General features: G+C 37.3%; 1 protein-coding gene across 6 annotated transcripts in view; it reads left to right on the forward strand.

The window, feature by feature from the left end:
* The window catches only part of SLTM (SAFB like transcription modulator), a 44,141-nt gene extending 34,457 nt beyond the window's left edge, over window positions 1–9,684 (forward strand). For all 6 annotated transcript variants that reach the window (XM_063091086.1, XM_063091087.1, XM_063091088.1 and 3 more), the window contains 7 exons: window positions 1,359–1,539; window positions 2,259–2,383; window positions 3,183–3,353; window positions 3,893–4,207; window positions 4,318–4,459; window positions 6,281–6,441; window positions 8,637–9,684. In XM_063091086.1, the coding sequence (XP_062947156.1) occupies window positions 1,359–1,539; window positions 2,259–2,383; window positions 3,183–3,353; window positions 3,893–4,207; window positions 4,318–4,459; window positions 6,281–6,441; window positions 8,637–8,745 (1,204 nt within the window). In that variant the 3' untranslated portion in view covers window positions 8,746–9,684. The remainder of the gene's footprint in view (window positions 1–1,358; window positions 1,540–2,258; window positions 2,384–3,182; window positions 3,354–3,892; window positions 4,208–4,317; window positions 4,460–6,280; window positions 6,442–8,636) is intronic.
* Window positions 9,685–14,017: the final 4,333 nt, after the last annotated feature.

Raw genomic sequence — 14,017 nt, forward strand, 5'->3', positions numbered from 1 at the left:
CCTACCTATACAGATAATTCCAAAAAATCAATATAATGCCTTGACTGTAATAAAAAGGACAAAAGTAATTTATATTCAAATATATATTCCAGATATGAATGTTTAGGCATGACTTTAGATGACTTAATGAAGTAGCCAGATGTTTGCATCCCTATTTAGACTTCACTGAGAATGTCACAGCCAGAAATACAGGCTAATATTGGTATGTATATTAGTGACTCAAATACCAGGAGTGGTGTTGACATTGTGACAGAATTTCTGTAATGGTGAATGACTCTTGGTGAAGTTCTCAAAAAAGTATGGTTTTCCTTTTATTTACATGCAGTTGCATTATTGGAAATTTTAGTGTATATAAAACCATGCCTAAGCAAACAAACAAGCCTAGTATTTATTGAAAATGGGATTAAGTTCTAGACTCAGATGCTATTTTTTAAGGTGTTTTGTTGTTGTTTAATAACATGAATGTCCCCTATGGCATTTGAAAGGTATGAGGAGTACTGGATAGTTTCTGTTGTATAGGACTATCCTCACTATTCCATGTATCATGAGATATTTGGAATCTTTGGACCCCACTCACTTAATGCTAGTAACATTCCAGTGGTCATTGTGATAATTTTAAAAAATGCCCCATAAATTTCCATGGGAGTAGTACTGATCCTTTGAGAACCACGGAGTTGCTAGAGGAAGACATGCTAATAGACAAAAACAGTACACTGGTGGCCTTAGAGTGAAGAAATGAGAGAAACCCTATTAGAAGTCTAACACAGCTTGATTTAATTCAGCAAACAGTTGAATGACGTCTAACTCAAAAAAGCATGTTACCTAGAGCCATCTATTATGGGCCAGTGAACACTCCAAAAGAGCCCTTAAAGGCACCATTTTGTTATATTTACCATTTGGTATAGTTGATGTTCATGATTAAGATCCCAAGTCATCAAAATAAAGTATGTACCGTATTTGAGGAAATAGAATATAGTATGCATTGAGAATTTTTCTATCAGAAAAATAATTAGTCAAAGTTGTAGTTTTATAAAGTCATATATATAGAATATCTTCTTTTTAAAATGTCAGTTAATAGGCTACTAGTATAGTGGGATTTTTATTTAAACAGGAGTCATCTAAAAGGCAACTAACTACTCTGTATATTCAGCTGCTCAGTTAACAGTTTTAAATAAGTGACAGTTTTGAAATTGGTTTAAAGTTTTATTTTGAGTTCTCTTTCCAATTACATTAAAACTACTTAGATTGAGTTGAAGTTTAAAATTGCCAACCTCAAAGAAAAATTCAAATTCAAAAGCTCTTCTCTTTCACACAGTGCTAGCATTATTTAAGTATTTCTAAATACTGATTTTTGTTAGACGAAGAGAGATTGCAGAAAGAGAGCGTCGAGAGCGAGAACGCATTAGAATATTACGTGAACGGGAAGAACGGGAACGCTTACAGAGAGAGAGAGAGCGCCTAGAAATTGAAAGGCAAAAACTAGAGAGAGAGAGAATGGAACGCGAACGCTTGGAAAGGGAACGCATTCGTATTGAACAGGTGCAGTCAGAAAATCTTTTCATCTTAAATAACTCCCCTTTTTTCAAACCCTGTGATTTTTGCCCTAAAACTTGCTTTACTTGTTGTAAAGCTTCTGTTGAATGAGATCAGCCAATAAGCATTTAAATGTCCATGAAAGATAACAATGAATTAGGTACCAGTTAAAAATACGTGTAGTAGTGACTTTGCTCTAGATAATTGGTAATAACTCTAGCTCTACAGTGTCATGGCAGCCTAATAGTCTGAGCATAGGACTATGAGTCCAGAGTAGTTGTAATCCAGGGTCTGTCACTATCCCAATCTTAGAGAATAATAATTACTTCCTTATTTATTACAGTGGGAATGATTTCCCAAGGCTGGAAGGAAAGTAATGCCTCTCTATGCAACCCACTGTTTTAAGGCACTTAGACTCCATACATATTAAGAACTGTATTTCTAATACCCTTTAGTGCTTTTCTTTTAGTCAGATGATTAAACTAAATCTGACCTTCCCAAATACTTGTCAGCTTCCACCATCCAAACCCTGTTATTTTTATTGTTGCAGAACAATAACCATAGCCTAGATTATTGAAATCAAATTTATTTATTTGTCCCAGGTGTGTGTTTTGCCTGGTGCTTGCATATGATAATTCCTTAATGAGAGGATTAAAACAAGGTTGTATATATACTTACCTTATGTTTTCATTTTGCATTGGCTGGTTCTTCTGTGTTGCCTGAAGGAACGTCGTAAAGAGGCTGAACGGATTGCTCGAGAACGAGAGGAACTCAGAAGGCAACAGCAACAGCTTCGTTATGAACAAGAAAAAAGGAATTCTTTGAAACGCCCACGTGATGTAGATCATAGGTAGTTGCTTACTTTCTTCTTTAACAGTTACACTTGCCTTCTTATTCTCTTTGAGCTAAGACTAGAAAATTAGAAAGTACGGTCTCCCGTCAGTGGAATAGTAAGGATTACAGTACCAGGGTAGACCCAGTGCATTGTTGAGCAGGAACAATCTGCTCTTCTTTCCCTTTTTACCTTGCTAATGCCATTTTTCTTTTTTAGATGACTGGAAATACATGGTTATACTGGTCTTAAATAATGGTTCTCAAACTCAGACCCATTTTCTTAAAGGGTGAAAAGTTCTTCTAGGGTAGTGCAGATAGTATAAAAATGGAAGTCATAAACTTGGGAAGACTTAAATATAGATTCTATTGTGCGTTTGTATTCATGTTTCTTAATAGACTTTAAAATATAAATATATTCATTTAATTTTCTTAAGAGAAATTCTATCAAATTTAGTTGATTGCATGGAAAAATAGGAGTAATGAATGAATGGTGTTCGGAACTCTAGTCTTTCCAAAGTCAAGGATAACTGAGAAGGTTGTGGAGTGCTGGTTACAATTTTATTATAAAATGATGTTCAAGTATTTTATTTGTCTTTTCCATTTAATAATTTAAAAGTAGGAAACACTATACAACTTTACATAATTTAACAATTAATTCTTTGCTAGTTGGTACTCCTAACTGAATGTGTTGTGTCTTAAGTTTATTAGACCTCTTGTGTCTACAGTTCTCACATGTGGTATGTACATCTCCAAGTAAGTGTTGTTTGATTATTGTAAAACTAATTTTTATAAATGAGCAAATATTTCTCTTCAAGGCGAGATGATCCTTACTGGAGCGAGAATAAAAAGTTGTCTCTAGATACAGATGCACGATTCGGCCATGGATCTGACTACTCTCGCCAACAGAACAGATTTAATGACTTTGATCACCGAGAAAGGGGCAGGTTTCCTGAGAGTTCAGCAGTACAGTCTTCATCTTTTGAAAGGTAGATATGTTGAAAATTGTTATATTTAGTATATGAGCCTTACTACTGATAACTCTGATTCACTATTAAAATCTTATTAAGAAGTACAGGTCAGAACTGTATGTTCAAAACAAATTATATGTTTGGTTTTTGTTTTTGTTAATGGGAACATGATTCAGTATTCACAGTTAGTTAAATAGGCCACCTTAATAAGGTTAGGTAGGTTGGCTTTATCTTCTTACCTTTAAAACTGAGGGGGAGCACTGTTAGCTTTGGATGTGCCTCAACTGTTAAGAACAGTAAAACATTCTTTAGTTTGGTTGTTACTTGAATGTTTGATGTCATTTCTCCTAGATGCTGAAAAACCAACCTTAATGCCAGACACTTAGCTCAATTTAAAAGAAAATGAGTTACTATAATCAATAACTGTAGTTTTTTTGGTGGCTTTGCCTTAAATTTATTTTTAAAGACTTTGTCATCATTATAGGTTACACAAGTAAAGAAAAATAAGGCCAAGTAAGTACTTCTTAGGACTTGTGTTGTTTGTTTGTAATCAATAGACGGGAACGCTTTGTTAGTCAAAGTGAAGGGAAAAAAGCACGACCTACTGCACGAAGAGAAGATCCAAGCTTTGAAAGGTATCCCAAAAATTTCAGTGATTCCAGAAGAAATGAGCCTCCACCACCAAGAAGCGAACTTAGAGAAACAGACAGGCGAGAAGTACGAGGGGAGCGAGATGAGAGGAGAACAGTGATTATTCATGACAGGCCTGATATCACTCATCCCAGACATCCTCGAGATACAGGGCCCAATCCTTCTAGACCAACCACCTGGAAAAGTGAAGGAGGCATGTCCACTGACAAACGAGAAACAAGGTATTCGTGTACTTTTTAATGCTTCTCTAGTGGTATATAATGCATTAGGGTTTTACAAAAATATTATAATAAAGCTTTGATCATGTATGTTTTTGTGTTTTGTTTAATAGAGTTGAAAGGCCAGAACGATCAGGGAGAGAAGTATCAGGACACAGCGTGAGAGGCGCTCCCCCTGGGAATCGCAGCAATGCTTCAGGTTATGGAAGCAGAGAAGGAGACAGAGTAATCACAGACCGAGGAAGTGGAGCACAGGTAAATGCCGAGGAGGGTTTCCCATCAACTCTTTAGAAATAAGTTTAGAGAACTTAAGAGATACTCTGTATATAAAATATTTTGATATGGCCTAGATTGGTTAGATTAGCATGACTGGGAAACTAGTTTCTTGTAAAAGATTTTTATTTTTCTCAGATTTTACTGTCAGTAACAGTTGAACACCAGTAGTCCAAAGAAGTATGATACCAGCCTTGAAATACTTGCTCCATTTTGTTAAACTTTCTGCTGAAATTTGAGAATTGTTATATTTGGTGAATGAGCCTTTCTAATGATGGCTTTGGTTTTATTTAAGAAAATGAGGCTTTCCAATTGATGGGAAATCTTTGGCTTCTACTTCTGTTTCCACTTCAGTTTTTCCTTTATTTATTTATTTTAAAATTCTCTTTCTCCTACATCATTAAGTAGCTTAAAGTGTAGAACTGAAGTAAAACTTGTATATTTTGGTCTCTTATTTCTAAAGGGAGGTGAGTGGAATTCTTTTTATGTTTTTTAATTGCTTTTTATTCTTGTGACACTTTATTGACTTTAATATTTTGTAAGTTAATAAGTTGGACAGAGGAAAGTATCTTTATCTCTTAGCAACTCAAATGAGCAAAAACCTTTTGACTAAAAAAGCATTCTGTTGATGTAAAATTGGCATATGGGTTGACAGTAGCACAGATAGAATATACTTTTGTAAATTATATACCTAAAAGAATTCAGAAATGTGTGTCTGCATTATTACTCTGGTGCATTATTTTGCATTTGAGTGCATATGATTTCATAACAGAAATCAGAAAAGAAAAAAAATTTTTTTACCAGAAAAATTTTAATCCCTTGGTATTCTAGCTAATATTACTATGCACTCTCCATTTCATCCAGGGCATTTATGAAACAGATTTGGGCCTGATGGCTATGTAAGTTTTAATGTTTCTAATAAGGAGAAATGTTTGATAGATAAGTTCATTGAATTATATAAACTTAAGGAAGGCTCACAGAGTAGCCCACTGCATTCAGATGTCATTTGAGAACAGGTCTCCTGAGGAGATTCTGTATCCTCCCTTTAAAATTCTCTTTTTCTTAATGTTAGTCTATAAATTGTTCTCCTAGTATTGTATCTAAACCTCTCCGTGGGGTACCTTCAGTTTTATTTTGTATGGGCTAAGTATCACAACTCTTGGTTCTTCTTCCCTTGGATTCGTAGTTATATGGCTTTTATGTTCACCACTCTTTTTCATAGTCATGCATATAGCACCTTGTAAGAGTCATAGCACTAACTAGTACTATGTAAAATAAGATGACAACTCCTGTTTCTGTATGCTGTTTCATGTTGTACTGACAGGTTGATCATATACCCCACCCTGGTGTGCCTTAAGGTTTTGGCTTCTGGCTATGCCTTCTTACTTATATTAGATCCAGGCATTTTATTTTATTTTATTTTATTTTGGTGGCTGGCCAGTATGGGGATCTGAACCTTTGACCTTGATATTATAACACCATGCTCTAACTCACTGAGCTAACTGGCCAGCCCTAGATCTAGGCATTTTAAATATACAAGGGTTAAAAAGCACTTGGTGCTAGAAGGTAAAGAAATGGGAATTAAAGTGCCAAATCATTTTCCCCATTACTCTGCCTTCAAGACTGAGTATCTTCTCACTACAAAATAGATGGAGACTCTTTCATATGCTGTTGCATTATTCATCCTTTTATCTTTTCAGATATCTTATTAGTTTGCCTCTAACATTAAAAGCACACCAGTATAAGTATTTTGACATGAGACTGAGGGTGTCATGATTTTTCTTTTAATATGCTATTCTTTAGCACTATCCTGAAGATCGACATGTGGTTGAACGTCGTGGACGAGACACAAGTGGACCAAGGAAAGAGTGGCATGGTCCACCTTCTCAAGGGCCTGGCTATCATGATGCAAGGAGAATGGGTGATGGCCGGGCAGGAGCAGGCATGATAAGCCAACATTCAAGGTAAATAGCAAGTCAGTTAAGACTTTTTCTGCCAGTGTGTACCAAGCCCTTATCCTTTCCTTAGAGGTCACTATAGTTTTTGAGGGATTGAATTTGCAACTAGTAAAAACCTTAAGTCTGTCCAAACATTTCTTCATATTAATTTAAGATCTCCAAGAGTTTGAACGCAGGGCAGCTGATGTTAATTTGTTAGTTTGTATTCCTCATTGTAATTGATTGGCATTCTGGCCAGTTGGTCTAGATATAGGTATATATGTGTGTCAGAATCCAGTAGATAATGAACATTAACCTCATGCTGGAATCATCTTGTTCACTACCTAGCATTCCTAAAATTCTTAGGAAGGAAGAAGAAACTGAAATTGTGTTGTTTCTTCCCTTTTCAAATTACTCTAGCAAAACTTTTGGACATTTAACCCAAAGCCTGTTGATATGCTAGGAAGAAAGCTTGATTTTTGTCTTCACACTGAGGTCTGTTGTGGCCTGTTATAGCTCTTCAGCCAACAGGTCTTCAGCCATTATCTCTTCCATGTCCTTTCATTCCCTTTCCCCTGTCTTTCTTAGAGGAGATATTGGCTTGGCATAGTGACCTACATTGCTACTATTCTATTGGTCACTTCTGTCATCAAACTGAGTGAGAGTTACTCTTGTGCCTACACTGCCTCACCACTCATTCTGTCTTTGGTTTTTAAAGGTCACCAATGGCTTTTTTCTTGATAAATATATATTCCTTTATTTTCTTAGTTCTCAGGCTCCTTATGGGTTAAGTACTATTTCATACAGTTGCTTTTCTTTTTTTTTCCAAAGATGACCGGTAAGGGGATCTTAACGCTTGGTGTTGTCAGCACCACGCTCACCCAGTGAGCTAACAGGCCATCCCTATATGGGATCCGAACCCGTGGCCTTGGTGTTATCAGCACCACACTCTCCTGAGTGAGCCACGGGCCGGCCCAGTTGCTTTTCTTTATTTTGAAACAGTCTTCTGTTTTCTAAGGCACCATAATTTTCTTTGTACCTTTCTGATTTCCTCTGCTGACTCTTTCAAATGGTTGAGCTTTAAAAACTGCTCTCTCTTTTTAGCTCTATATTGCCATCTCCTTGTAAATGCCTTGCTGTCTCCATAAATTCAAGGTCATAGGCAAACTCATTCCTCTCCTGTTTCAAACCTTCATGTCCCTTTTGTTGCCTCCAGCTTCCTTTCACTTGCCAATGCTACCACCCATCTCACTCACCGCAACTGGAAAACATGAGCCTTATCTTTATCTTTCTTCATTCCTAGCAAAAATTTCTAAATGTAGTTCAGTTTTTTTTAAATGTCTCTAACACCTATCTCTTCTTCCTCATTTTCATCTTCTATCTTATTTTCCCAAATTAGTCTTTTTCGTGCTCCATTATTCACATTATTTCTAAATTTAACTGTTGGAGCACTATTTTGTTACACCATTTACTTGCTCCAGAACCATGAGCAACTTCTTTGGGTCACAGATCTAACCCAGATTCCTCAGCCTGCCATTCATACCTTTCCAAAATTTGCTTTTATTCTACTTAACCCATTTTTATCTCCTACTTTTGATACAGGGATTTTTTGGGTAGGTCTGTTTTTTCTGTGTCACTCACTAGTGTCTGTTGCATTATACATAAAGATTACAGAAGTATTTCTCTTTTTTTTGTGGCCGGCTTGGTGTTACAAGGCTGCACAGTAATATTTCTTGAATGACTTCCTATAACTCAGAGGTTCTCAAGCCTTAGCGTATAGCAGACTCATCTATAGGGCTTGTTAAAATACAGATTGCTGTGGGGGCTGGGAATTTGCATTTCTGATAAGCTCCTAGTTGATGCTGATGCTGTTGATCTGGGGTCCACACTTTGAGAACCATTGCTGCAGCCCATTCATGTGCACACCATCAAATAGCTTATGAAAAAGAGGGGCTTTGAAGTGAGATTGCCCAAGTTTAAATCCTTCCACTGCATTGATTAACTCTGTGAACTTAGACGAGTTACTTAATCTCTAGGTTCAGTTTCTTCATCAGTAAAGTGGGGTTGGTAATAGTACATACCTCATAGGACAGTTGAAAAGAGTAAATGATTTAATATAAATAAAGTACAAATACCTCGCAAATGGTAAGTGCTGTCTATGTAGGTATTTGCTGTGATTATTTATTCTCTGTTCTCTAACATTTTTTAAAAATCTTTTTCAGTAATGCATCCCCAATTAATAGAATAGTACAAATCAGTGGCAATTCCATGCCAAGAGGAAGTGGCTCCGGATTTAAGCCATTTAAAGGTGGACCTCCACGACGATTCTGAAAATGAGCTCTCTGCCATGGTTTTAAGATAATTTATTGAAATCTCCTGTAAACTTTACTTGACTACTTATGAAGAGGACCTCTGACTTGCTTGAGAATTGTCAGACTTTTCTTTTTTTTTTTCTTTTTTAAAATTTAACATGATTGCTTTTCTCAATTTTGGAGAAGACATTTAAATAGTTCTGTTGTAACTTTTAATAGTTTTATGTATCATTCAGCTTTTTTTCTTGCAGCACCAAGATACATTTGAAACGATTAGAATTGAACCCATTTTGTTTAATGCTGTGTGAATATAAAGAGTAGTTTGCACTGTGTGGTAGTGTTTTAATTTACAGCATTAGCTCTGTGGTGTCAGGCTCTAGGGATACTTCTTGTCACCAAGCATTTTCAGCTTCCATTTTGAAGGCTGTCTAAGCTTAAAAAGTCTGTTGTCTAATTTTTAGAGAATAAGATTGTTCCTTGCATTTCTGAGTATTATGTAACCTATTTTTGCAGAAGGTACTGTTACATTAAGTGCATCTGTGTATCCTGGTTTAAGAAAATGTAATCTTTTTTTGAAATAAACCTTCATATTCTGTATAGTTGCTAAAGTGTTGAGAACCTTTTTAATTGTAAAATGAGAACCAGTTTTCAGTTTAGCAGCATATTTGTTCAGGTTTGCATGGTATGAAACCAAATAGATTAATGAAACCTTGGCCATGAGGTTTGTATCACAAGGTTCTTAGACTAAGTTGTGCAGGTAAGTGCACTGTTAGGTAATCTGCACTGTTTGGTGGATAAATTCCAGCTCTGGGAATTGTGTGGGTATTAATGTTTCCATGTTCCCAACTATGTTGAGAAGTGGAAAAAACCCAGGTTCTAGATTGGTGAATCAACTGGGTTTTGTAAATACTTGTATGTGGGAAGACATTGTTGTCTCTTTGTGAAAATAAAAATCCACACCTGGAAGTATATGTGTCTTTGTTTTCAGCTTTTTAGGTGTCAGTCCTCCAGCCCTTTCTGGAGTTAAAGCCAAAGTACAGAGCTGTAAAGGCAGTCTTTTTGGTCTATATTCTTGAAAATAAATCTTTGACTCTTCACTTCAGTAGCTGGGCAGCACACTCGGATGTAGTAGAGACTTAACCACTAATCCTGTTGTAGTTTTTTAAGGCATCTTTTCTAGGAAAGCCCTTCAAAATAAATTCAGAACACCCCTCTTTCATGAAAGCTTCCCATATCCCTTCATATAAATCACTGACGAAAAGTCCAAGTGGTCTAGATTCTTGGTGAATTCATCAGCCTTTATGCTCATACAAAGTGAAAGATGGGGGGTAAGGGGTTGCTCTGAGGCCACTCATTTGATGCGGGGAGGAATCTTTATAGACATTTTTGTAAGTGTTTGTCCCTGAGTGGGCATGGCCATGCCCATGAGATGGCTCAGACTTTTGAGTGCTGTGGACAGCCAGGGTACTCTGGTCTTTGGCCCTTTGGGGTACTGGCACTCTTTTGTAGTGCTCTGGATTTCATAGCCTTTTCTGCCATTTCCAGCCCTGCAACTATGGGAGCGGGGGTAGGGGGCTACTTAATTTTTGATCCCCAACACTTTACAGAATGATACAGCAGAAGCCTCCATGTGCACTGGAGTGGACTATAGCTTCTGCCCTGCCTCAGATTTTGGGTCGTGTCACTTCTCATTATGTCATTGTTTCTTCATTTGTAGAGTGGGACTCTCACAAAGGATTAACATACAGTTGCTAACATTGGCTAAACTCTTTATGTGCTGGGCAGTGTGCTCAGTATTTTTAAAGTGCATTTGTTTGCCTAAGACTGAGAAGAATCCTTCTAGCCATAGGTATAATCCCTGCCCTGCAAAGGAGCTAAAGGGGCGTTTCTCAAAGGAGGATATACAAATGGCCGACAGACATGAAAAAATGCTCAACATCACCAAGCATCAGGGAAATGCAAGTCAAAACCACATTGAGATATCAACTCCCCCTGGATAGACTGGCCATTATCAAAGAATAATAAATGCTGGCAAGGATGCTGAGAAAGGGGAACCCTCCTACACTATCAGTGGGACTGTAAATTAGAGCAGCCATTATGGAAAATGGTATGGAGTTTCCTCAAACAACTACAGATGGACCTGCCATATGATCCAGCAATTCTGCTGCTGGGTATATACCTGAAGGAATGGAAATCATCATGTCAGAGGGATACTTACACTCCTTCGTTTATTGCAGCTCAGTTTACCATAGCCAAGAGTTGGAAACAAATGTCCATTTACAGATGACTGAATAAGGAAAATGTGGTATATATAAACAGTGGAATACTACTGTGCCATAAAAAGGAATGAAATTCTGCCACTCACAGCAACGTAGATGAACTTAGAGAAAATTGTAAGTAAAATAAGCCAGGTACAGAAAGAGAAATACTGCATGTCCTCACTCATAAGCAGGAGCTGAAAAATAAACAAAAAAAGAAAGATACAATGAACAATAATTCCTTGAACTTTCAACAGTAGAATGTAAATTGAGGCCACCAGAGGTAGGAAGGGGGCATTAGGGAGAAATTGGTAAAGGGCCATGCATTAGTCAGGGTTCTCCGGAGAGACAGAATCAACAAAATATGTTATAATTATGTGAGAGAGAGTTATTAGGGGAATGAGCTCACATGACTACAAAGAAGAAAAGTCCCACGATAGGCCATCTATAAATTGGATGCTGGTAGCGTGGCTCAGTCCAAGTCCAAAGGCCTCAAAACCAGGGAAGCCGATGGTGTCCTTGGTGTAGGTTGGAACCCAGAAGCTGAAGAGTCTCGAGCTCTGTTGTCCACAGACAGAAGGGAAGAGTATATCCTAGCTCCAGCAGATCGAGAAAGAACTTCACTCTTCTGTCTTTTGTTGTCTCTGGACACCAGCAGATTGGATGGTTCCCACCCAGTCCACTCAGACTTTCATACTAATCTCTGCTGGAAACCCCCTCATGGGGACACACCTAAAAAGATAGCTTTACCAGGTTTCTCAGCATTCCTTCATCTAATCCAAGTTGACACCTAGAATTAACCTTCACAAGTCCACCCCTTGTCAACCTCTCCAGCTTTGAGATTTAATGCCTGCCCTGCTGCATTTTGAACTTGTTTTGGATCTGTTACACCTTTCTTTTGGCCTATCTCTCCATTTTGGAATGGAAATACATACCCTACGTTTGTCCCACTGTTGTATCTTGGAAGTAGTTAACTTGTTTTGAATTTCACAGATGGGACTTTGAACTTTGGACTCTTGAGTTGAAACAAGTTAAGTCTTTGGGGATGAAATGAATGTATATGTATGTGAAAAGACATGAATCATGGGGAGCCAGAGGTGGAATGTAGTGGATTGAATTATGTCCCCCCAAAACTCATTGAAGCTGAATTGTGTCCCCCAAGTTTTATGTATTAAAAACTTAGTCCCCACTTCTGGTACCAATATTCTGTATTAATCCATTTTTGTTGCTTATAACAAAATACTTGAAACTGGGTGACTTATAAAGAAAATGAAATTTATTGCTTGCAGTTTCTGAGGCTGGGAAGTCCAAAGTCCATCTGGTTGTGGCGACAGTGATCCAGGGGTCTCACATAGCAAAATGGTGGAAGCAGAGAGAGAGCAAGAGGCAGACTCTCCTCTTAAAGCCCTCAGAACCACACCCCTGACCACCATTTTTAATCCGTTCACTACTGCACGGTCCTACAATCCAATCACCTCTTCAAGGCTCCACCTTTCAATTACCGTAATAGGATTTCCCGCCCTTTTAACAGTCACAGTGGGGGCTAAGTTTCTAATACATAAAACTTGGGGGACACAATTCAGCTTTAATGAGTTTTAGGGGGACATAATTCACTACAGGCCACAAAAAATGTTTACATTGTGTGATGATAAATAGAAATAAAAAATTCTCAAGAAAAGTGAGTCAACATTTATTTTATCTAACAAAACTGATTTTCAAACATAAAAAGCACAAGATGTTACCAGCGTTCAAGAACATGGAACATATGGTTTCTGTGAATCCTTCCTGAGAAACCTGTTAAAGAACTAGCTTCAGACCACCAAAGTGACTAGAGAGATATGAAATTAAAAGCTGAGGTGAGCATTAAGTATGTATTACATATAGTACTAAGAATAGGGATGGCTGGTTAGCTCAGGGTTATTACACCAAGGTCAAAGTCAGATCTCTTACCAGTCAGCACCCCCCCCCCAAAAAAAAAGGACTAAAAGGAAGAAATTATAGTTTGTGATGTTATATGTGCTTGATATAGCTATACTACAATTATAAAAAATGAGAGGGAGTGGAGATAGGAAATACAGAAAAATATTTAACTTTTCAGTAATGCTGAGGGTGGTGGTAGTGTTATTCTGAGTCTGTTGTGTGTGTGGGATGAATAAAATGAGTAATTATGGGGAAGAAAATTACTGCACAGCCCACTTTTCAGGTGGGGACCTGAAAAGTAACTTACTCCTTAAAAATTAGATCTTTGATTTGTTCCAGTCTTTTCTACACTTAAACTTAAGGGTATAACAGTCTACAGACACTGTAGGTAGTTGTTTTTTCTGTAGTTTGCTTTTTCAAGTTCAGAAAACCTGATGAAACCACCTGATATTTTGGCATTGAGATTGAGAGTAGCCCTAAATGTTCAGGGGCACCAGCTAGCAGAGATCTGGTTGGCTCAGGGTAGATAATGAAAACCAGATTCAGAGATTTTATAAAGTAAGGAGGGCTCCTTAAAGCCAAGAGAGAAGGAAAATTTACTATTCCCCATCTACTTGCTCAGCAATCCAAATGCTTCCCCACAATATAGAAGGTTTCAGTGATTTAGAAGCTACAACTTAAAATGAATGGTTCAAGAAAGATAAGAGCCAGCTATAGTGAGTTTGGACAAGATATTGAAGTCAGAAACTACACATGCCAAAAATAACTGTAAAAGAAAATTGAAAGCTTAGGAATTACATAGAAAAAATATTCAAGCCCTTAAATACATGAAAATTTAAATTAAAAATTTAAAACTCTTCTGCCTATATTTGTATCTCCTGCTAGATTGTCACCAAACTCAGTTCCTCCATACTTAATCCAGTCCCAACAAATACTTAACTTACTGAATCCTTACTGGAAAAATATGTCAAATGTTTAGCACTTTATAAAGGACCTCATCTAACCCATGTGCTTACCTAAAGATAAATCTGTTCCCATACCTCCAACAAATGCTTAATTAGCATTCCTCTCAAGCATCTCAAATTAAACATATTCAGTTACCACCCCCCAAAA

Source organism: Cynocephalus volans, chromosome 3 (genome assembly GCF_027409185.1).
Source record: "Cynocephalus volans isolate mCynVol1 chromosome 3, mCynVol1.pri, whole genome shotgun sequence".
In the NCBI taxonomy this organism is placed as follows: domain Eukaryota; kingdom Metazoa; phylum Chordata; class Mammalia; order Dermoptera; family Cynocephalidae; genus Cynocephalus; species Cynocephalus volans.